Source organism: Neovison vison, chromosome 14 (assembly GCF_020171115.1).
Source record: "Neovison vison isolate M4711 chromosome 14, ASM_NN_V1, whole genome shotgun sequence".
In the NCBI taxonomy this organism is placed as follows: Eukaryota; Metazoa; Chordata; class Mammalia; order Carnivora; family Mustelidae; genus Neogale; species Neogale vison.
In genome coordinates, this window is record NC_058104.1 from 3261152 (window position 1) to 3286414 (window position 25263).

The 25263-nt window shown below is 55.8% G+C and overlaps 1 protein-coding gene across 3 annotated transcripts in view; it reads right to left on the reverse strand.

The window, feature by feature from the left end:
- Nucleotides 1–25263, reverse strand: part of MAD1L1 (mitotic arrest deficient 1 like 1) — a 321677-nt gene that overhangs the window by 135582 nt on the left and 160832 nt on the right. For all 3 annotated transcript variants that reach the window (XM_044232773.1, XM_044232774.1, XM_044232775.1), the window contains 2 exons: nt 19236–19376; nt 3115–3171 (listed from right to left, as the gene is read on the reverse strand). In XM_044232773.1, coding sequence (XP_044088708.1) covers nt 3115–3171; nt 19236–19376 — 198 coding nt within the window. The remainder of the gene's footprint in view (nt 1–3114; nt 3172–19235; nt 19377–25263) is intronic.

Here is a 25263-nt window from a genome sequence, read left to right on the forward strand (position 1 = left end):
CATCTTTCCTTGTGATATTAATTGCATTCAAAGAGAAAAGACTGAATTCTGCTATGCTTCCTAATTAGCATACATTTGCTAATTAATAACAGAAAGGCAAACTGTCTTTGTCTTGTCATCTGCAATTAGCTACAGATGTTTATACTCTTTTTTCTCCCCTTTCCTAAATAGTTAATCAACTCAGGACCCAGAGATAGCAGGCTGGGACAGGTGGCACAGGAACCAGGCCGTCCCCAACCCACCTGGACAGAGGCTGGGGGGCACATCTTCCTGCGATGAGAGGTGCCCTCCGTCACACCCATTGCCACAACTGTCCCCAAAACAGGCTGAGGGCTACAGAGTGAGACCCACAGTGGCTTGGTCCCCATGACACAGGGAGCTCTGGCCATGGACCCTGCTTCGAACTGCCACACCAAATAGGGTTTCCAGCAGGGCTGGACACACTTCCTCATGGGCTAGGGGCCCACCTGGGCTCACTGCCTCAGAACGCAGAGGTGCTGCCAGGGAGGATGGAGGAAGAGGAGGGCCCAGGGGCCTCTGAGGGAGGCCTGCTATACTCCACTGGGTGCTGCTGCTAATCGGGAAACAGAGAAGAGAAACAAGTGGGACATAAGCTCAAGATGTGACAATCAGAAGGCAGCTGCCAGCCACAGCCCAGCTCTAAAGGAGCTAGCATCCCTTAGACCTCCCGTCTATGTGTACCAAGCACTGGCACCTCCAGGCTCCAGCCGGGAGCACACTGGGGGAAGAGCCGGGTCCCCACCTGCCTGCCCAGCTCTGCGGGGCTGGAGCCATGGGGACGTTTCGCCCAAAGCTCCCCAACGAGCGTGTTCCCCAAAGGCCCCGCAGCACTGGGGAGGGGCCCTGAGAGGAGGCAGGGGCGCCAGGTCTAGAGCGCCGCCCACCCTGGCTGACGTCAGCAGCACCTGGGCAGAAGTGGGCCCCCCACCCCATGAGTTCCAGTATAATCAGTCTAGAGGAGGAACCGGGCTTCAGTACATCACGGCTCAAGGGAGCTTTACACAAAGAAAAGAAACGTCATGGGCAGAAAACAAGGGAACACATAGGTGGGAAAGCTGCCCTCCAGCCCCACGTCTCTCAGGTATCCCCATGACAAGACACAGCGGACCCTGTGGCCCCAGGGTTTTGGGAACTCCTGCCCTTTCCAAACCCCGAGGAGCCAGGGAAGGAGGGCTGGGCCTGCGCTCGGCACGGCTCCATCTTCATTCCACCTGCCTGTGTGCACGGCATGGACACATGCCCTTGGGCACATTTCCCTTCAGGTCAAAGCCGAGGGGACGATGCATGTTGACCCACACATCAGGTTCTCCCCCTGGCTTTCTTCCCCCCACCCCCACCCCGCAGGTCTAGAAACCAGGCAGGCTGAACTGCAGCCCCGGGCTTGTCCCCTGCCCACAGTCCGTTAGTCATGCACACACACGCGAGCTAGGCCGTGTAGTTTACAAAGCTTCCTACCCCAGGCTCACCGGAGGCAAGAGCCCCTGCCAGGCCCTGCCAGACAAGGGCACAGCCTCTACACGGAGCATGGTGGTTCCCCTCGGTCAACAGTGACTGCCCCTGCGGAGAACTCAGACACTGCGGGGACCAGATGTGCCCTCGGGCCCTCATGGCAAAAAGAGTGGGCTGACTTACAGATTGAAGAGCAAGTGCGCAGCATCAGGACAGTGCTGCGGGGCTGCCTCCCTGCTCCTGGCAGGTGGGGCCGCATGTCCCAGTACTGGAGCATCCTGACAGGGCTCGAACCTCAGGCTCTGCCTTCCTGGCTAGGTTGACTGGCTTCAGAGGACCCACACATGCCAGGAGCCTCGAGAGCTGCAATGTGGGAGCTCACACCCCAGGCTTAGGCACCCAACATCCTACAGCATCTCAGACCCCCATGCTTATCTCCTGGCTTGCCCTCCCCAATCTTCCCATCCCACGGGGGACTCCCCTACCCACTGCCGAGGCCACCCTGCCATCCTTGACCTCTGCCCACCACACACCCCGCCAGTTAGGGGCTCTGAGCACAGTCAGCCTCAGGCTCCCGGGTTCTGGAGCCTGGGCCTCATTCCCCTCTCATCCCCAGGCCCCTGCCTCACAAGGGGGCAGGTTTCAGGTCAGCTTGGCCCCGCCACCCACTATGGAGACAGTGGCAGCGGCAATAAGACACAGTTGGATAGCCTGAGGCGGTGGGGGCGGCTGTAGGACGGATGAAACATACCCAAGGACCGGACACGTCAACCCGTGGGCCACTCCTGTGTTGCAGGTAAAGGCAACCTGCTCAAGGTCGGGAGCTGACAAATGACGACTGCACACCAGGAACCCCAACCCATGATGTGAGTCCCTGAGCCCGCCCCAACCCCAACTAGTTGGCGTGTGGCCTGGGGCAGAGCTGCCCCCACAGCACCTCACGTGTCCTGTGGCCTCCCTGTGAGCCTGCTGGCTGGGTCCCCACAGAGAGCAGACCATGGGACAGAGCAGGAGGCAGGGCCTGCAGCTCGTATGGGACAAAGATCCGTTAAAAGCAATGCTGTCTGTCCCCCAGTGGTGGTAAGGAAGCCTCTCTCGGTGTGGGGCGCCCAGGCCAGGGCCAGTGGTGCTGGCCCACAGCCCACCCAGCCCCACAGGCGGCCCATCTGGGGGAACGTGGTCCAAGAAAGCAGCATACGGCCACAAGGCCACCCGGCCAAGGAGCACACCTAGTGCTCAGCAGGGCAAAGCGGGCTGCAGGGCCAGGTGGGCGTCTGTCTGCACACCCTATGAGGTGGGGCTGCCATAAGCCCAGAGCCAGGGTACTACCGAATGACCACCTGGCCATAGGGGTCAAGCGGGGATCACAAGGGTTTTCACATTGGCTCCATGTCAAGCAGGTCAGGGAGCAGAGCAGGAAGGGCACTGGCGTCCCCACATCAGAGTCCCTGGGGGCCAGGCTCCAGCTTCCCAGCCCCATGCCCGTCCCATCCCCTCCTGCATTTCTACGAAGGGACACCCTGTGACCATCAGGGACCCACAGGGTTGAGCCTGACAGGGATATGATTCCTTCCGCGCCCAGGCTTGAAGATCCCCACGGCCCGGGCTCCCTGTGGCCACGGAGACCACCACCAAGAGACTCACCATGTCTGCTCGTTGCTTCTGGCCTCCCAGCTCCTCCAGGGCCTGTGACAGCTGAGCCTTCAAGACAAGACAGAAAGCAGGTGTCAGTGGGCCTCCCGCTGCCCCTCTCCACTGCCCCTACCACCCCACTGCCTGAGGTCTTGAAGGCTGCGAGGTGGCCCAGGGACAGGGGTGGAGTGCTGGGACACACAGTGGGAAGTCCACCCCCCGGGGTCTGCTGCCAGAAGCAACAATGCAATCACGGGCACAGAAATGTTCCTGATGGAGTTTTCACACCCCTGGCACAAGGAGTACGATGCACGCCCTCCCGCCAAGCTCATACTCTGGAGGAAGCTATGGAGGTAACATTTCCAATAGGGCCAACATCAGGAAAACCCCTGACGCCCCCCGGCCACTGTCCCTTAAACGGGCCTCTAGGATCCTCCCCGGGGGCCTGGCCCTCCCCAGGACAGAGATGCAAGGGAGGCTCCTGACCAGGGACAACAGCAGGGCCAGGCCAGGTCCCAGCGACGCGGGCAGGAGCTCAGGGGTGGCCACCCTCCCAGCCTGGCCAGTGCAGCTGGCATGTTACGTCTCCACGACACCACCGTGAAACAGGCAGCAGACCAAAGTCCGGGGCTGCCCACCAGCACCCATTCCTAGGCCCTCATCACTGCCATGTGCCCCTGGCCTCAATGCCAGAAGCATGGTGAGCAGCCGGCCAGGGGTTCTGCATGGATGCCTCCTGAGCAGCATCAGTCTAGGACACGCTGTGCAGGGACAGAAGCAGTCATATACCTTTCCCAGAAAACAGTGAAAACAGATGCATCAAGCAAATTGTGAGGCCACTATCTTACATGCCAGCAGCCTCCTCTGTGCAGAAGCACCAGGGACACAGGTGCCGAGGTGACAGCTAGAGAGTTCGTGCCATCACGAGGAACGGCCTGACCCTGAGCAGAGACTAGAGCAGCCTGCAGACTGGACAAGCTGTCCTTCCTAGAGCGACAAGCAACAGACATGCAGAGGTCATGCACCGCCTCCATGCTCAGGGCACCGAGTGGGGTCCCAGCACCCAGCTCCCGAGGCCTGCGGAAAGGGGGCTGGAAGGTGGTCGCCAATGAAGCCGGTGGTATTGGGTCCTCGGGCTGAGGGAGACCTGCATCTTGTCACGATGTCTGGGTGCACCCACCAAGCTCCCTAAGCACACCCACTCCCAACACGCCAGCCCTGCCAACGAGGCCAGGGCTCCCGAACGCTTGTCAATACCTTGCAAGGCCACGTGACCAACACTCCCAGGAGTGGAACTGAAAACACGGCGAACACAGGCAGGATGGGAATCACCGCCCCAGCAGTGCAGTCTGCTAATCCCCCAGCCACAAAACCAAGCCGAAAACCCCAAACCAAACACTACTCATTAGGCCCGAGTGCTAAGCTTCATGCCATAGCCCACCTGCCTTGGCCTCACCTCAGGCCAGGCACAGAGGGATGGGCACAGCCGTCAGGAGGGTGGATGGAGGGCTGGCGGGGGGGTGCAAGTGGGACAGTAGGGGAGCTGGGGAGGGAGGCTGGCAGGCACTGTGGAGACCACCTCTTGTGGGCAGGACATGACGTTTGAAGGAAAACTGAAGGAGGAAGCCAAGGGAACATCACGCTGCAACTCAGGGCCACCTGGGAGAGGCCACATGCACACTCACAGGGATAGAACGAGAGCCATTCTGCGTAGCTGGGATGTGGCTCCCACTCTTTCAGGCTGGCATCTGTGCGTGGCTTGTCAGGGAGAGGGGAGTGATACAGGCTGCCCCCCAGGTGGAAGGCCCTGGGCAGTGTGGCCACCTGCCCCCAACACCACGTGGGCTCCTGCTGGGGATGACCCCACCCCGCCTACCTGGTCAACAGCAGAGACAGAGCTACAGAGCAGTAACGAAAACCACACGACAGAGAAGAGGGCACAAGACAGGTGTTTCCCAGAGGGCAAAGCACCTGTGCCAATGAGCACAGGGACAGGCCAGCTGAGGTCTGCCATGAAGCACCAGCCCACACCCATCTCACGAGCAGAGACAAAGAACTCGGGCAATCCCAGCCATCGGGACAGACAGCCGGGATTAAAACTAGGAAACCACTCTGTGGCATGACTTGGGTTTTGCCTGAAGTCTCACACGCGTCCCCTATCGCTCAGGGATCCCACCCACGAATGTGTTCACAGGAAACCACAGAACATATGCCCAGCTGTGTTGCGGTGGCCACCATCGGAAACTGCCTGGTGCTCCATGGCAAGGGGTTAACCCACAGGCTGTGGTGTGTCTGTGTGCCCAGTGGGGACACCAGCGTCCCCACACAGCTCTCGAGTGTGAGGTCAGCCAGGAACAGAGGAAAAGCTAGGGCTGAGTTGGCCCGTGGGCAGCAGAGGGCCCCACCACCAGAACTGCAGATGGGTGCAGACACTTCACCATGGTCTCTGCACCAACGCGTGCAAGCAGGGGCGCAGAGACCGTGATGAACAGGCAAAGGCTGATCCAAGATGTTCGCTGCCCTGCTCAATATCCCAGTCCCTGCAAGACAGAAATGCAGGTGGTGTGCTTCTCCAACCCTTGCATGACCCGGGGCTCAGAAATGGCACAACTCTGACAGACACCCGTGAGGGCTGCACAGATCCCAGGGAACTAGAAGAGCTGGCAAAAACGGGACTTGGAGGACAGTCAATCCCATCTTGGGAATGGAGCGTTGGCCTGTACCTCTCCGAGGAAGTCCCACCTCGGGGCAGCTGTCAGAAATAACGCCGCCCGGGGAGTGAGGCCAGGAGGCTCTGCCACCCCCTTCTGGCCGGGCCAAAGGTCCCACACAGTGCAAGGGTACCTGTCACGCTCAACGAGACAGATACTGACAACTACTGTGTCCCACAGAGGTGACAGGAGAGCAGAGGGCGCTCCCCCCCGACCCCCGAGGTGCTCCACCAAGAGGATGGAGTTACAGGGAAGTGTGCCCACACGCAGGGAGGGATCGCTGTGACAGACCATATATGTCACACCCCGACAAGAGGGAGGCTGGAACACAGGCACCTGCACCCTGGAGGACGAGTCAGAGAGGAGGCAACGGTCCATTCTGCTACATGAAGGCAGAAGTTTCTAGGAGCAAGAAGCATACCATCACCGAACACCACCCCACAACCTGTCTATGGCCCCCATAGGAGGCCCTCTGTGTCCAGGACCCCAAGCATGTGGGAGGGCTCAGGCTGGGGAGGCCATGGGGTGGGGTGCTGACACAGCCCACAGCCGAGGAGCCGCAGGACCAGGGGATGGGATGGGTAGGGGCAGGCAGCATAGGGTGAAGCCTCTTGTGAGGTGGGCTGACTCTCCTCAGGGCAGGGAGCTGGGGAAAGGGGCAGCAGAGAGGCCCCCAAGGGACTGAGGACTGGTCACCCTCACCCAGACTCTAGCAGCCTTCATTGGCTGCGTCTATGCATTATGGGACACAGAGGCCACAGGGGACCAGCGAGAGAGGACATGCATGCTGAGCGGGCACTGTGGCCCCAGTGCTGACGAGGGAGAGGAGGCTCCTGTCACACAGCAGCTGAGCTTCCAGCAGGGACAAAGGGTGGGTGGGCAGACAGGAGGAAGAGGGCAGGGTGGGCAGCTCCCTGCGGCAGCACAGCGGGCAGCCACGGCTCAAATGCAGCCGCATCAGGACTGAACAGGACCTAGCCACAGCCCAGGGGACAAGCAGTAAATATGGTCCATCCAAGTGCACCCATGACAGATGACAGCCCTGCAGGAACACTGGTCAGAAAGGTGTCCAGGGCCCCCATGTGCCACCCCCAGTGCCAGGCACCTCTTCAAGTGTCCCCCCCCCCACCCTGGAGTGTGCTGCCACAAAGCAGCCCAGTCAGCGACCAGGCCTGAGTCAAGGAAGGCCACACAGACAAGGAGGCCTGTGCGGTGTGCTAGCCTTATCCGCCCATCCCCATGGGTGCCCTGGACCCAAGAGCCCTGCACCTCCTGGCCCATACCCAACACCAGAAGGTTCTAACACACCAGTCTTTCCAGAAGACTGGGAAGTGGGCAAGATGCTCGCCCAGCCCTGATGTAGGCACAGAGCCTGGGCCTACTGGAGCGGTCAGGCACCTGCCAGCCCCCCCTACCCCGAGGCTGCTGGTGAGAGCCCATCCGCTGGGCCTTAGCTTGTCACTCCTTCCTGCGGTACTGTCCCTACAGGTGTCACCCCCCTGGAGGGGCATGTCCAGGACAGCTGGGGAACAGCTGGGAGCAGGAAGCAGCACCTGGCCAAGGCAGCAGGCGGGCCCAGGTCTGCCCGCGGGGTGGCCTGTCTACACAGAAAGCCGCTTGTCAATGAGAGCCGTTGCCGGCCAGGATGGCATCTGTTCGAAGCATTCAGCCTGCCTCCGCAGGGACTTACTCCCGCCTCCCCCTTGAGGCTTCTGCTGTGGCCAGGCTGCTGCCTGAGCAGGAGAATGCCATCAGACCTCCCGGACGCGTCAGCCACAGGTGGCTGGGCGCAGGCTGTGTCATCTGCGGCATCTGTCCCACTCACAACAGGCAGGCTCTCAGCGCCGCCAGAGATGCTGAGGCCTCAGGGAAAGCCATGCTCATACCCAGGAGAAGAGGAAGAAGGTGCACCCAGAGCCCTCAGACAGTCGCATGAGGTCTAGGGGCCGGGTGGCAGTGGTCACTGCCTGGGTTTCCTACAGTCCAAGCAGGGCCCGCGGACCACAGTTTCAGGACCCCAAGAAGGGCTGTTTCCTCCCTGCAGCCAGCATTCACGCGTCGGAGGCTGGGTGGAGGGCTGGAGGAACCCACGTGTGCCCCAGATGTGGACTCAGATGTCACTCCTGTCATCCAGCCTGGCTCTGCACCCCAGTGTCCTCACTGGGAAAGGAGGGAAGGACGTATGTGACCAGCACGCTGGTGTTCGTCCTGCACATTGGGGGTTACTGAGGTAATGGGACTTCTCAGGCATGAGGCTTACAGAGGGGCTCAGAAGGGAGGCTGGGGGACAGGGAACAGCAGGCTGGCTGGAGTCCCCATCCCCTGGGTCCGTCACAGCTGCGAGGCTGGAGCACATCCTGAAGGTGCACCCACAACAGCGTCAGGCGGCCCAGGCCCTGAGCTCCAGCCCCGCCCAGCCGACCCGGGCCCAAAAGGCAGTGGGGCTGGCTGAAGTGCAGATGTATGAAGGCGGCACAGGAAGAGGGACATCGGGTACAGGGCCCAGGAACTCCCCAGAAGGCGGCAGGCACAGGAGCACATATCAGGCAGACAAGGCTGCCCACGAGCCACATCAAGCCAAGCAGCTCCCACAGCCCTTCCTGCTCCAGAGATGCGTCCTCCAGCCAGGCCTGCAGGGGGCCACTGTGCTCAGACACATGTTCCAAGCCCACGCGCCACATGTGACAGGTGGAGGCTGTGCCAAGACCTCGTGTGGCTATTTTTATCTGGAGGTGAGAAGCCGCGACAGAGGATCAGCACCCGCCGGCAGTGGAGCCCGGGCCCAGCAGAGGGGCCGACCCACAGGCCGGGACGGGCAGTGGGAGAACGGTCTGATGGGGTTGGGGAAGACGCTGAACACCGTCTCCACATGCCTTATAGAGAGGAGCAGGGAGGTGCAAGCCCAGGGAGGCCAGGGTGCGCCGAAGCCACAGGCTGCACAGAGGGAATGAGACAGAAGCCTCAGGCTTCCTGCCTTTTCTCTACTTCAAACGCCGTTTATGACCAAGAAGGGAAAAGGAGACACTGACCAGTAATTGGGCCCAACCCACGCCCAATCGTGGTTTTTGTCTGGCAGAGGCCCCAAAGAGCCCACCCTGCATGGACAGCAGCCACAAGACAAGCTTGCTGACATGCCAGCGGTGGGATGCTCCCGGGGCTGCATGGTAGCCCAGAGCCAGATTCTGTCAGGCGACACTGGCGGCATTGCAGCCCGTCAGAAGGAGACATCTGTACCCCGAGGCCACTGCTGCTGTGACCCAAGCGGCCGATACCTCTCCATATGCAGAGCATAGCCAGGCACCATGAGGCTCTCCCCAGTATGCCTCGGACCCAGTGCAGGGCTCGGTCCCTCCCGTTCAGCGGGCAGGGCTCTCAGAGTGTGAGTGGGGACCAGTGCGGTCAGGTAACCTGGGAATTTGCCATAGGGACAATGTTTCAGCCCAACCCCCACACTCCCAGAGTCACAGCCTTACAGGGAGGGACCCACAGTCCTTCACACCCTTTGGACATGCACCAAGTTCAAGAATCACTGCCACAGAGGTTTAATTTGGAGCCAGACACAAAGAAGCCAGTCCCAAAGTCACCGCGTTCCCGCTCCAAGACAGGAAACAAATGACTGGCCTGGGACATCAGCAAGGTGTGGGGCAGGAGTCTCCGCTGTGACCCCACAGATCACGGGCTGAGACGACTATCCATGGGGGAAGACAGAAACAAAGAACTTCTCTGGAAAGATAAAACTGACAAAACTTTCGCAAAACTCAGTAAACACACACACACACACAGACACACACACACACCTGACAGAAAATCGGAAACGAAAAAAGACATTGCGACAGATAACACAGAAATACGAAGGTGCGTAAAAAACTACTAGTGACAATTACCAATATGCAGTACAACCTGAAAGAAATGGACAGACTCCTAGAAACACTCAAGCTCTCAAGAATAAAACCATGAAAAGGGATGTGGGGGTGGTGCAGTGGTTAAGGTCTGCCTTCAGCTCAGGTCATGATCCCAGGGTTCTGAGATCAAGACACGCATCAGACACCCTGCTCAGCGAGGAGTCTGCTTCTCCTTCTCCCTCTGCCTGTTGCTCTGCCTACATGTGCTCTGTCAAATAAATAAAATCTTGGGGGAAAAAAAAAGAAGAAGAATAAACCAGGAAGAAACAGAAGATCCAAACAAACCAGTAACAAGTAAGAAGGCTGAATTGGTAATAAAAATCTCCCAACACAGAAAGGCCCAGGACCAGCTGGTTTTACCAGTGAATTCTACCAAACATCTATTTAATAAAAGAAAAAAGACTTATTCATTTATTTATTTGCAACAGAGAGAGTGAGCATGCCAGCATGAGCCGGGGGAAGGGGCAGAGTGAGATGTAGAAGCAGACTCCCCACTGAGCAGGGAGCCTGATATGGGACTCAATCCCAGGACCCTGGGATCATGACCTGAGTTGAAGGCAGACGCTTAACCAATTGAGCCACCCAGGCACCCCTCTGCCAAACATTTAAAGAAGAATTATTACCAATTCTTCTCAAACTCCTCCAAAAAACCAGAGAGAAAGGATCACTTCCAAACTCATCTTACAAGGCCAACATTAGCCTGATGCCAAAGTCAGGCAAAGATCTTACAAGAAAACCGAACCACAGTCCGGTATCCTGATGAACAGAGATGCAAAAATCCTCAAGAAAGTACTAGAAAACCATTTTCCACAGCACATTAATAGGGTCACAATGTGTGCGCATGAGTGGCTCTGTTGGTTGAACATCTGACTCTTGATTTTTGGCTCAGGTTGTGATCTCCAGGTCATGGGATTGAGAGCCCCATGTCAGGCTCCATGCTCAGCATAGAGTCTGCCTAGGATTCTCTCGCTCCCTCTCCCCCTGCCCCTCCCCTCCACATGTGTATGGTTTCAGTCCCAAATAAATAAATTAAAAAAAAAAAAAGAGGGTCACACACCATGACTGAGTGGGATCTATCGCCGGGATGCAAGGATGCACAAATCTGTCAATGGGATGTCCCACATTAATGGGATGGAGAATAAACATCATATGATCATCTCAACAGATGCACAAACAGCACTTGATACAACTTAACATGCTTTAATGATAAAAATCAATTAGGTACCAATGCACAGTGCTTCACCATAATAAAGACCACACAGGACAAGCCCACAGCTCACGTCATACTCAGCAGTGAGAAGGTAGTGATCTCCCCCTGAGGTCAAGAACAAGACAAGGATGCCCTCTCTCCACTCCTACTAGCCAGAGCAATCAGATAAGAAAAAGAAGTAAGAGACATCCAATTCTGCAGGGAATTAGTAAAAGTGTCCCTGCAGGTGACATAATCTAACGTGTAGCAAACAAGACTCCACCAGAAATCCATTAGAACTCACCAGTGAATTCTGTAGAGTTGCAGGATACAGAATTGACATGCAAAAGTCAGGTGTGTTTCTATGCACTAACAATGAACAATTCAAAAAAGAAAACAATTCTATTGCAACAGCATAAAAAAAACCCAATAGAACACTTAGAAATAGATCTATGCAAGGAGGTGAAAGACCTGTAGACTGAAAGCTATGACACTGATGAAAGAAACATAACGAGACACAGATAAATAAAAAGATATTCTTCATGCTAATGAATGGGAAGATATACTACTGTTAAAATGTCCATATTATCCAAAGCAAAGTATAGATTCAGTGCAAACCCTACCAAAATTTTTTCACAGGAACAGAAAAATGAGTTCTAAATTTTGTATAGAACCGCAAAAGACTCTGAGTAGCTACAGAAATCTTGAGTAAGGAGAACAAAGCTGGAGCATCACACTTCCTGATTTCAAACTATCATAAAACGGTTGTAATCAAACCAGCATAACAGCCTAAGAACAGACACGCACACCAATGGGACAGAACACAGAGCCCAGAAGTAAACCCATGCATATATGCTCAACTAGCACTTGACAAAGGTGCCAAGGATTTGCAACAGGGAAAGAACAGGCTCTCAAGGGACCGTGTTAAGAAAACTGGACATCCACGTGGAAAACAACAGTAACAGACCCCCAATCTCACACCACACACACAAAATCAACACAGAACAAAGATCTGCAACCAGAAAAATCCTAGAAGAAAACAGGAAAAGCTCATTGACGTTCACCTTGGTGACTGACTTCTTTTTTTTTTTTTCCAATTTATTTATTTTCAGAAAAACAGTATTCATTATTTTTTCACCACACCCAGTGCTCCATGCAAGCTGTGCCCTCTATAATACCCACCACCTGGTACCCCAACCTCCCACCCCCCCACCACTGCAAACCCCTCAGATTGTTTTTCAGAGTCCATAGTCTCTCATGGTTCATCTCCCCTTCCAATTTACCCAAAAGCACATACCCTCCCCAATGTCCATAACCCTACCCCCCTTCTCCCAACCCCCCTCCCCCCAGCAACCCACAGTTTGTTTCGTGAGATTAAGAGTCACTTATGGTTTGTCTCCCTCCCTATCCCATCTTGTTTCATGGATTCTTCTCCTACCCACTTAAGCTCCCATGTTGCATCACCACTTCCTCATATCAGGGAGATCATATGATATTTGTCTTTCTCCGCTTGACTTATTTCGCTAAGCATGATACGCTCTAGTTCCATCCATGTTGTCGTAAATGGCAAGATTTCGTTTCTTTTGATGGCTGCATAGTATTCCATTGTGTATATATGGTGACTGACTTCTTTTAATCTGACACCTAAAGCACAGGCAACAGAAGTGAAAATAAACTAGTGGGACCACATCCGATTCAAAAGCTAGTGCACAACACAGAAAACCATCAGCAAAATTCAAGGCAATGGGAGAAAATACAGAAAGGGAGGAGATATTTGCAAACCATCTATCGGATGAAGGGTTAACATGCCATACATGTGAGGAACTTGTGCAACCTGATAGCAAAAGAAACCAAACACCCAACTAAAAGTGGGAAAACGATCAACATAGAAACTTTACTGGAGGATACAGACGGCCAACCGGCACATGAGAAGATGCTCAGCAGCCCTCACCATCAGGGAAACTCACATGAGGACCACCGTGGGGTCTCACCTCACGCTTGTTCGTGCGGGGATCCCCAACCAGACCCCGGCGCTGAAGGGGATGTGCAGTGGCACGAACACCACGGGAAACAGTATGGAGGCTCTTCCGAAGATTAAAAATAGAAATATGACCCATGCGATCCAGTACTCCAACTGCTGGAAGCATGTCCACAGGAAATAAAGTCACTCCCACAAATCAGTGCCTGCACTCCGGGTTCGTCATGGGACCGGTCGCAGCAGCCGAGACCCAGGAGCAGGCACAATGCCCGCCAGTGGCCGACAGATGAGGAAGCAAAGAGCCCCCGCCATCTGTGACAAGTGAACGAACCTGGAGGACATCACGCTAAGTGAAAAATACTTAGAACCGGAAAGAAAAACACTACGAACCTCACTTACATGCAGAATCTGAAAACGTTGAACTCACAGAAACTGAGAAGAGAAACATGACTGCCAGGGCAGGGTGGGAGGGCCGGGGAGGTGTGGGCGCATGCGTGCACCCTGCCGGGTGGGAGGTGAACAACACCTGGAGACCTCGAGCACAGCCCGGTGACGGGATCAGAGCACTGCACTGCCCCACGTGCCTGAAATGTGCTGACGGCAGATCTTCGATATTCTTGCTATAGGAAAAAACCGGTTGGGCTAGGCCAGGTGATGCAGGGGTGACCAGCTGGACTGTGGTGGTCACTGCACCATAGGCATGGACACCTAAACATCACACTGTACCGCTGGATGAATGCAATCCGTATCTGCTACTCCCGCCTCAGGGCAGTTGGGGTGTCGGTCTGCCAAGTCCAGTGTCCGCCCTTCCCCAGGGGTCCAACAGGGCCAGTCCCCAACCCCGGAGGCCAGGGCTCCGCTGATGTGTCCGCACAGAGCCTGCCACCAGCCCTACTCCCCCACCTCCTCCCTCGGTCCTCAGCACGAGAGCCCAAGCCTCCACCCAACACCTGTCTCCCATGCGTCTCCCTGCCCATGCACTCAGAGAGCACTCCTCATAGAGGGGTCCCGAGCCTGGCTCGTTTCACTGACCCCTTCTCATCTCCCTTTGTCCATCACACAGTGACTGCCTTTCAATGCTGTCTAAAGATTTTTCATTTTCTTGTGTTTTTTCACAGGATAGTGACCCCAAGTTCTTCGTGCAAGGACAGCAAATGGCTACTTTCCTAAGTAGGAAAAGTGGGCCCTAGACCTGTTGAACTACCCGGAGGCCAAACCAGCCCCGGCCAGGCAGGAGGACCCGAGCACCGTCATCGGGCTCTCACGAGAATCATTGGAAATTGGGATTTTCCGCATACCTTCATGAAGCCAGCAGCACCGTAATCTGTTTTAATTAAATAAATCAGAAAAACAAATCAGGCTGATATGTGGAATCAGGGTGGCGTGAGCTGCATATTTATAGCTCTGTCGACACAGGAAGGTTCGTGACATAGGCTACGAACTTCTGCAGCCGCTTTATTAAGTGGAATAAACAAAATCCATGCAAAACGGCACAAACTTCACCAGAGACACGCTACTGGGATTCTCCCAATCTCAACACTTCCAGTTTGTTCCACTGAAACGTGTCTGCCGGACTCAAAACGTGCTCCACATCAGAACAACCTGATTAAGCTGAAGGAGCGAAAGGCAGCGGCTCGCAAGGAGCAGGGAAGCTTGTCAAACTCCCAGTACCCCCACCTTCCCCGCTTCTGAACAGAGGGTCCCCTGGAGCAGCTCTCTCCCTGCGCCTGGCCAAGGGCACCTGCTAAGCTGGCTTAGCCCCCCCCACCCCACCATGGTGGCTTCACACAAGCAGCAGCATGCCGGGGGTCCCAGGAAGAGTGGGGCTGGAACGGGCATCCTGTAACTACAGCCAGCACCCAAATCCAGGCCTCCCGCCTGTTTTGTCAATAAAGTTTTATGGGCACACACCCATGCCCATGCCCACGCCCATGTCCACGCCCCACCATTCACAGAGGGCCCAAAGCTGCTTTCAGCAGCCACACACAGCCGAGCATGTGGCTACAGAGCCCACAGAACGTACTGTGTGGCCCTTGATGGGCAAAGCCAACCTACCAACCCAAGTTAGAAGACATAGGAGCTTGGGGTGAGGGATGGGGATGGGTTGAGGGAAGCCATGGCAGAGAATGGGAGGAAGGGAGGGGAAGACATACAGGGCAGCCATGAAGGCAGAACACAAAACAAGGAAGGAAACAAAAGGAAGCAGCAGCAGGTGTGGGGGTGGGGAGCAGAGAGATGCGCACACCCCGCACCTATCACGCATACCCGACTTCCAGCACGATCATGTTCTCCCCCTCTGTCCCCCTAGACCCTGCCTTCTAGATAGGCAATCCATCAGGCAGGTGGGGAGCTGCACAGAGTTAATCTGCCTCAGTAATCAGACCCCGAGGGCTGTGGGGTGATCTCCCTGCATGCACTTCGTGGCTCCCCATGGCCCCTGAAGGCAACACTGGAGCCTTGCCAGTGAGCACTCGGAGCACCACTGCTGGTCCAGGGCCCGCGTGTGTCTCCCAAGCGATGGGTGCATCCGTGCAGTGACAGAGGTCTTGCCCGAGAGACACCAAGGAAACTTAACAACCAGGTTCTACGAAGTGACGTAACTTGTCACTGTGTGTCCGTATGTAATTCGGTGTCTAATACACTTCTGACAGGCCTTTTGGGGCAGTGTTGAAAGCTCTCAAATTCCTAGTATGTAAAACATCGCTGCTTAATAACCAAGAACAGGAAACCCTGCCCCAAGCCCTGGAGAGCAGCACCCCATGGCCTGCAGGGCCCAGGGTCAGCACATGGCCTGGGTGATCGAGAGAGTAGGTTCCAAGCTGGGGTGCCCGCCCCTGCTCCCAGCAGCAGCGTGCTGCCCCTGCCCAAAGCGGACGAACAGCTCCACTCGCTGAGCCATGGGTCTCTCCCAGGGCTGGCTGCCCACTGAGGGTCAGGAAGCAGGCAGAGCCGAGGCCACAGCCCCTCTGCCACCTCCGAGGACCTGGGGCCTCACAGGGAGGGGCTGGGGGCTCCTGTCTAGAGCGCAGCCCCGCAGCAGAGAGAAGGGGTAAAATGGGCTTCAGAGACTCCGGCTTCAGAGCTGCCCTGCAGTAGACGGTCTGGACCCCAAGAGGGTGTGGTGAGGACACGAGACCCCATGGCAAGGCCATGGCAGGCTGGAGATGGGATGAGGGCAAGTAGGGCTGGGCCCCGCAGGCTGCCACAAAGCCAGGGGCTCCATGAGCCTGTGTGAACAGAGTGAACCCACCTGCACCCTCCCATACCCACCACTCTCCATCCACCAGTGGGGACACACGTCCACAGGACTCAGCTCTGCTAGGCCCATGTCTGGGTTTTGGTGTCCCACCTAGAAGGCAGGCTCTACCACTGCCTCCTGGAGTCCACGAGGCTCCTGAACCTGACAGACCCCAACTCATGGCCCACGGCCACTACCGCATTCCTTCTGTCCCAGCCACTGGCTCCCAAGGAAGCTGTGCATCAAAACCCCTGTTTGCTGACTCATGTTGGGGGGGGGTGCTGCATCCCTAGCCTAAGCCTGGTCCCCCGCCTGGCCAGAACCGACCACACCAAAATGCCTCCAGAGGTTCTCCTCCGCCCGCTGTGCAGAGAGGGTCAGCACAGTGGCTGGGGATGGGCCCACCTTCATGGGGGTTAGGGGGATAGGATGCCCACCCATCCAGAGACTGAAGCTCGTCATAGATGGTGACGGCGGGAGGGGCAGAGCTGTTTGACACCAGCTGCCACACAGCGCTCCCACCTCTCACTGCTGGCATCACTAGGCGGGCTGATCTTGGTGCCACTGCTCTGGACACAGCAGGCACGGTCACTTTCACATCCACGTCATCCCTGAGCTCACGCAACTCTTTCCTGAACCTGGGACCCACCACCGACCCCCTCTGAATCCCTTTCTTTTCACTACAAAGGGATTAGTTCTTAAAGCTGGGCCTCCTTCTCCCTGACTCAGACCTCCCCTGGGTGGTGCTCGTGGGCAATAACCTCCCACAGGGGAAGCGGGTAGTCCCGGTGCTGCCGGAGAGCCAGTGTGGGAGAAGGTATGGACTGAACCTGGGCTGTTCCCTCTAAGGGCTGCACACCCTCCAAGACGCTGACAGAGCCACCCCCGGGCCCACGTGAGACTGACCCCTTGCGGGGCAGCCTGATGACCTTGCGGGGCCTGTGGAGGGAGCCTGATCTCTGTGCCCCTGCCGGCACCGAGGCTGTGACACCCGGGAACAAGGACTTTGTGCTTTCCCACCTTTTCTACCTGTCTACCATGCTCTTGTCCTCCACTGACCACAGAGAGGGGCCATCTACGTCCGTGCTACCTGGAGCACTTCTGTGACATCATCGAGTGGGGCCGCCCCTGCTCGGGCTGCCGGAGAACTAGCCAGACTAGCCCAGACAGCACGGGACAGCGTGAGCGAAGTGGGCTCTCTGTGAGGATGACGGACGTCCCCACAAGTGGATGAGCCAGAGCTCCTCGCAGGCCCTGCCCATGCGCGCCGCATCCTGATCCGCGCACAGCCCCGAGAGCAGAGGCGCCTCGGCTCCAGCAGCCACCAGCAAAGAACTGAGCTCATCAGGCACACGGTCCTCCGGCAGAAGGAGCTCTGTGGATCGCACACGTGGCAGGCCTTGCCATGGGGTCCCTTACCCTCACTGCACCCCCACACCGCCCCCAGGACGCGTGTCGGAGAGCCGCCTGTCAGCCTCCTGGGGAGGACACCCTGCTTCCAGCACAGATGACGAGAGAGGGGCTCAGCAATGAGAGCGGGAACAGAGGCTGAGGAGACACTGCCTGTCCCCACCCAAGGCCTGGACACAGGAGCAGGACCCCGTGGCTTTGTCTGCTGCCACCTGGTGGGGGCTGGGAGGCGCACAGTTCTCAACACGGTAGACCCAAGCCTCTGAGCAGGATGGGACCACTCCAGGTCCAACCCCGGGGATGCGCTGACCCAACCATGGCCTCCACACTACAAAGGCTGGGGTGTGTGTGTGGTGGTGGTGGGGGGGGGTGCCTGCTGATCACTAACACCTGAGTAAGCTTCACTTCATCTGCTTGCTGATGCTCCAGAAAGGTCGGGGGACAGTAACCGGTGGGCCCAATGGTGGGCCGCAAGTCTCCCTATGCTCGGTCCACCCTGCAGGAAGCAACCTGGGCCCAGTGTTGGGGGAGTGCTCCTGTGGAGGCTAACAGAGCCTGTTGTAGACAACAGGGTGTGGAGGGCACGTGGAGAAGGACCAGACAGGATGTTTTGCTGGGAGGACCAGGGCCTCTGTTCTAGCAGGCAGGACAGCGAGCAGAGCCAGTGAATGTGCTCTGAGGCTGCATCTCAGGGTCAGCACCCAGCCTCAAAGACAGGGGATCCCAGGAAGCCGGAGTTATGCATTGGGGAGTCTCTCTCCCAATGCAGATCTGGGTCACTGGGGCCTGGGAGAAGGGCAGGAAACCAACAAGGGGCTCGCCTGCTTCTGGAGGGGCCCAGCCGTGCCCACATCCAGGAGCAAAGACAACAGTGACCAGGACAGAGAGGAACAGACCGTGGTGGTGGTGACGCTGGCCGAGTCTGGGCATCCTCTACCTGTCTGGACTCGCCCAAGACTCCAGAGGTGGGTGGATGGGAAGGCTGGGTGATGCCCTACTACACTGCTGACCACAGTAAGGGGAAGGAGAGAGTTAGGGACCTTCTCTGCTGAGACTGGGCCAGTCCTGAGCAAGTAGGCAGGACTCCAGGAGGGGAAGACTAGGAGGTGAGTGGGGCCCATGGCAGGGAGCTGAGACAAAGCGGGTGCCCATCTGTCCACCAAAGCCTCTGCTAAAAGCCGTTGGTGGGAGGGGCGAGCCCACGCTGGAAGCCTCGGGGCCAGGGGCCGGATGTGCAGGTCCAGCGAGCTAAGACGGGGTGACCAGGTCAGTCAGTGACAGCCCCTCCTCACCCAACACACACAAAACTCAAACAGATGGCACTGGAGGTACCAGATCTGTCAGCCTCGTAATTAACTGATTAGGGCGCACAGGGCGCACACAGACAGGAGGAATCTCTCAATGAAAAAAATGCCAGGGACGACTGAAGGTGTCAGGGAGCCTTCCCTGCAAATCCCTCTTCATTAATGTTTCATGTGGAGCCAAATGTGTCGTAATAAAATGGCTATTAATGCACTTATATTTATGATGACTCCCTCAGCACGGCTGGAGCTAACCTTTCCAATCAGAACTGAAGGTCTGTCTGTGACACTGTACCAGCAGCGGTCTCCTGGTGGGCCACCCTCTCCCGGGCCACCAGGTCGCAAGCGGGGCCAGCATGCGGAAGCCAGCCAGGTGGCTGGCCCTGCGCCCACCGTACACTCACCTCCATCTCCGAGTTGTGCGCGTGCACTTTCTGCACCATGTCCTCGGCCTCACGCATGCGACGCGTCAGCTGGGGCGAGTACTCGGCCGCAGTCAGCTCACTGTCGTAGGAACCCAGGATGGCGCGCATGCCGTCCCGCTCCTGTGGGCACAGAGGGCAGGGGGTCAGGCTCCTCAAGAAGTTCATGAGCGTTTAGATTCGCAATGACCTGACAAAACCCAGCCAGGCCACCATAGGGCCCCGAGTTGCTCCAAACCAGCAGCCTGGGTGTGACCAGGGTCCAGCCGTGATCCAGGCACTCCCCACAATGGCCTGGCCTTGAGCTGCAGGTGAGTGGAGACCTGGGAGGCCAGAGACCCCTCCCTGAGCCTGCTGTGCAGAAGCCCTCTACCCCATTCCAGCAGGCACACCCGGGTTTCATGGGAGGCGGTACCAACCACACAGTGGGAGGACCAAGCCACAGAGCAGCATGCCCAGTGGGGCCCTACGAGAACACCTGCTGAGGCTGAGCATGCACCAGAGTCAGGACGCTGGAAGAGGTGCATGGCTTCTCCCGCCCACAACTGCAAGATGCCTTCTCCAGGTGTTGACGGAGGGAGACAAGCTTCTGGAGGCCAACCAGGAAAGGCAACAGTGACCTAGGGTCCCCGGGTCCTTAGGTCCCAGCAACTGAGAGGCTCTGGAGGGCCTGCACAAAGGGTACCCATGCCAGGAGAGGAGCTGCTGTCTCCCCTGTGAGCTGCCCACCGCCCTTTCTCACTCCCTAGGGGCGTGGATTCTTCCTTAGCCTGAGCTGGGGACAGGCACCCCACTTGCCTCCGTGCTGTCACCCGGGAAGCCCATGTGGAGAAAATCAAGTCATCGTGCAGAAGCCCAGGTGCTCTGAGCATGCTTCTCATACCCTTGTGCATGTGAACATCCTGGGGCGCTTGGGGGAGGTCAGCTTCGTCTCCACCGGTCTGGTGGGGCCTGAGAGTCAGTTCTACAAACAGGCGCCCAGAGAGGTTGATGCTGCGGAATGCATGACACAGAGCTCCATGGCCTCTGCCTGGGGCTGGTTTGTCCCAGCTCTACTGGGCCAGCTGGGCACCGGAGGCCCGAGCACTCACCCCTATCCTCCGTTCCCAGACTAGTGGGGTAAGCTGCCGGTCTCAAAGGACAGGTGGGAGGATTGATGCCATCACAGACGCTGCGTCCGCGCACTGCCCCATAAGTGAGGCCCAGTGATCTCATCCATGTTGGCAAACAGATCTCCACGGGTTCACAGGCATGTCCCGCGCCAGCCCTGGCACTGCCTCGGTCCCTCGGGACCCCAGTCCCTCCCATCCGGACACGCTGCCCAGACAGCCGGTACCAGCACAGGCTCAAAGGCACATTCATGGACCCGCAACAGCCCCTGACTTAGCGTCCTCTTGGTGGGAGAGGCCCTCCTTCTCGGGTAGGACTGGAGGAGGGGCAGAGCTCACAAGCCTCAGGCCCGCTCATCACTCCAGCGTGGACTCCACAATTAGCCGATGACAAGAAATTCAATAAGTGAGAAATTAAAGTTACAAATCCACCTGGCACTGGTCGCACATCCGTGGGAAATCTGTTTCCAAAGGAAGGTTTATGGAGCCTCCTCATTTCATTGGAACGCTCTATCTTGGTATTGACTTTTTTCAGTTGGAGCTACCAGAGCGCTGCTGGCCCAGAGGGCGAGGGGCGGTGTGGGGGCTTCCCTTCAAGAACAAGCTGCAGTCATCTCCTCCGCTGACCCCCTCCACCCCCCAACACTGCTCTTCCGCACGAGGCTCTTCTATCACATCCCAGGGGAGCCGAGGATGGAAGGAGGAGTGCGTGAACTAGCAGATTCATGGTCTGTCGTACCTGTTCAAGAGATTGTTTTGTCATTACTAGTAAAAGACCAAGAAATGTGCCAGTTTGATTTGATAATGACTTTTTAATGAGTGATTCCACTTGTGGTGAAGTTTGCTTCGTTTCCACTTGAGCAAATGCTGGTGATTAATCCCTGAACAAACAGACATCCGGTCAGGGCCGCGGAAGCCGTGGAGACGCGCCCCGAGTACAAACTGAGAGATCGCTGCTGCCAAGCCCTGCGAAGGCTGCACGTCCACCTCCTCCCGAGCCCCGGCGGGTGCTGGGTGTGTGAGCAAACCAGCCAGCAGCTGCAGGCACGACCATGTCTGGTTCACAGAAGCAGAGGCTCTGCCTCCTCTGGTGCTGCTGAGCCACGGCAGGGACAGAGCCCAGAGGTGACATGCCACTCTCACAGCTGGCAAGATGGCCCTGACCGGTGTCCGGATGAGCTGCGACTCCCAGGTTCCTGAAGAACAGGCCCGCCCTGGGGGACTCCCCTGCACCAAAATACCCCGGCCCGTGGTCCTAAGGAATGTGGTCCCTCACACGTGCGCCCCCCTCTCATGTAAATGGACCCTAACCGCCCCGCTCTCCTCCTGAGTCCAGAGGGAGTGGGCAGCCCTGGAGTCCCGGGCAGGAGCTCCCTGGGGTGGAATGGAATTAGCCCCCCACGCAGGGGAGAAGCAAAAAAATGTGGTGCCTGAACAGGAGGGAAGATCAGAGAACCAGGACCGAAAAAGTCAGTCTCCCCAGGGGGCAATCTTTAGAACAAAACCGAGAGTGGCGCACGCTCATAGGCACACCAGCACTGCCTGTGGGCGGAGGAGGATACAGAGCTCCTGGCTAGAAAAGCAGAACCTCACTCCAAGTGTCAAACCCAGTTCCAAAGAGAAAGTTCTAAGGATCGTAAGGTCATAGTAAAACAAAATAAAAATAAAACTAGATCACAGAGCAGAGCACAACTGAAAACAGACCCGCAAACACAAGGAGGAGGAGGATGAAATCTACAGCATCAGGTAATAGAACAACCAGAAGCGGAAGGAAAGGTTCGCAGGGTGTGTGTCAAACAATAAAGGGATTTACCGGATCAGCAAGAAACAATAAGCAAGTTTAGAACAAAGACAAAAAGCAGACTAAATGAAGCTCAACAAGGTAAACAAACAATTCAAACACTTAAGTAGGTAACACAGCAATGGGGGCCGTAGCTAGAGAGACACTCGGAGCTACAGAAGAGAACATGAAGGGACAAGCCGGACAGACGGGAGACAGCTGCCGAGGGCCCAGGCAGAACAGGGGATAACAACATTTGTGAAGAAGGGCAGGAAGGACAGGAGGGTAACCACCCAGGTCAAGTAACTTCCAGTAGTGACCACGAGCCCCAGTCTCAGCTGCAGCAGCCCGCAGCCCGTCCGGAGCGTGAGAGCCTGGCCGAGGCCCCAAAAGTTTGTCACGGGGAGGGCGGGAAGACGCTGTGGCAACAGGGCGGCGAGGGTGGAGGAAGCAACAGCTTCCCCAGTGGAGGCCACACAGGATGGACCCCAGGACGCAGGCAACCGTGACTGCGTGAGGTCACCAGGTGCCCAGACTCTCTGGTGGGACAGGGCGCATGAACGCAGCTCCTGGCCTGCCAACGAGGAACGTGCAGCGGCGACACTAGACACTTAAATAGCTGAGACGCTAAAGCCGCGTAGGAGGTGGGGAAGGAGTGGCACGCGCACGGCACAGGGCACAGGCGCATGCGCACGCACACACACTCTCTGGAAGCTCAGCCAGACCCCTGGCCGCCTTCATATGGGTGAGCAGGGCAAGGCAAGTAGAGATGTGCTGCTCACTGTGCACCTGTTCATAACTTCTCAACTTTGTGACGTGGAGGTACCATCCAGAGACGTACAAATCAGAAACAGAAATTCAGGAAACAAAGAACTAATATAAAATATAATAAAAGCCTTTCAGGGAGGCCTGGGGCCTTAAATTGTTCCAACAGGGATAAAGATATCATTAAGCACCTGCTACGTTAAATACACGTGGGAACCTCTAAAAGACGAGACATGGAGAAAACAATGCAAGAAAAAATTCAGCAGGAAGTCTATAACTTTAGTGTCTGCATTAGCAACCCTGAAAACTAATGAGCCAGCCCATCAACACAAAAATAAGAGAAAGGATAAAACAACACAGGAATAGAGTGGAAGGATGAAAACGGGCATAGAGCAGTCAGAGGAAACAAAGACACAGCATGTGGCAATAGCCACTTCCCAAACTGAAATTAAGAGAGAGAGAGAAATAAAGAGAAAAGCAGAGCATCTCAGAATAAGGGGCAGTTACGAAAGGGGTAGGAGCTGCACTGAGACACCAGTGGCCGAGCAAAAACTTTGCCATCAGGGGAGATCTTCCAAACCTCAGATCCAGGGAGCTCAGAGAACCTAAAGCAAGATCAATACCACAGAATCTACACTCTGGCACCTCCTGTTCAAACTTCAGGAAACCAAAGACAGAGAAACCCCAACAGAGCGAGGCGGCACGTGAGAACAAGAGGGAGTGAAAACGTCCAAGCGCTAAGAGGAAAATGCTGGGTGAAAGTGAAGAGGAAATACAGACATCCTCAGATGGAAACAGCATGTGGAAGCATTCTCCGGAGAGGAGCAGTCGGTAGCAGTCAGAAGCTCAATCTACAGAAAGAAAGCGTGAGCTTCAGGGAAGGGGCTAGTGACAGCTAAACCAGTGTGTCCCTTCCTCAGTCTGCACTGGCCACCATGCCTCAGTGGGGAGGTGAGTCAGTGGTAGTGCGGTGAAAAGGGACAGAGGGAGGGCCTGGGGGCGCAGTAGAGTCAGGCTCCTGCACACCCTGGGAAGAGGGACAGCGCTGCTTCAAAATGGGCTCTGACTGGGATACAACCGCACACTCAAGGACCACCGTGAGAACACATCACTTAAGAACTGTAATTCGTGAGTTAACAGAGAAAAAGAAAAAAAAATGGAGTCCTATAAGACGCTCCTGAAAACCAAGCCAGGCAGATCAATAGGGAAGAATGGAAAAGAGCCAAGAACAAGTGTCCACACAGAAAATGGCAAGAAACATCACGGCTGCCGAACAACTGGATCAGTATCACTGTGAGTGACTGAGACACGCTAACTGAAAGATATGGTCAACATGGAGTAAAAAAAGAAAGAAAGAAAAGGACCCAATTATATGTCTATAAAAAGCCCACATTACAAACACAGACATAAAAGTTAAGGGGTGGAGAAGGATACATTGTGCTAACCTCAATCAAAAGACAATGAAGCAGACGGGGTAAATTTATAATCTCAGGCAAAGCAGACCTCAGGAAAAAGAAATACCTATCAGAGATAAGAGGGGCATGCCATAATGATAAAGGGGTCAGTATTCCTAAAAAGACATACCAGTCCTAAACACACATGCACCTCACAAGAGAGGGTCGAAATCTGTGAGGCAAGACTGATAAAGCAGCAAGGAGAAACAGATGTATCTCCTAGTGTAGCTGGAGACTTCCACACCCTCTATCAGTAATTGACAGATCCAGCAGGCAGAAAATCAGTAAGGATATAGTTGCACCAAATAGCACCATCAATCAAAGGGATCTAATTGACATTGATAAAATACTTCACCCGCCACCAGCAGGACACACATTCTTCTCCGGCTCGCATAGAACATTCACCCGAGACAGATCACATTCTGGGCCATAAAACACACCTGGACACAATTAAAAGAACAGAAATCATACTGAGTAAGCTTTCAGAGCACTCTGGAATTAAAATGGAAGTCAATAACAGGAAGATAGCTGGAAAACCCCAAACTATTTAGAGATTAAACAACACTTCTAAAAAACACATGGGTCACAGAAGTCTTAAGAGAAACAGAACAGTATTTTTAACTAAATGAAATGAAACTTAACACAATACGCAGCAGGGTTTAGAGGGAACACTGAATGCATATTTTAGTTTAGGAAAGAAACTGAAATCAATCATCTAAGCTCCCATCTTAGAAAACTGAAGAAAGAAGAGCACTATACGTTTAAAGCAAAAGAAAAGAAGTAATAAAAATTAGAACAGAAATCAATGAAATTGGATACAGGAAATCAATTGTGAGAAATCAACAAAACCAATGTCTAGCTGGCTGACCGAGATGAAACAACAGGGAGAAAACAGAAAACAC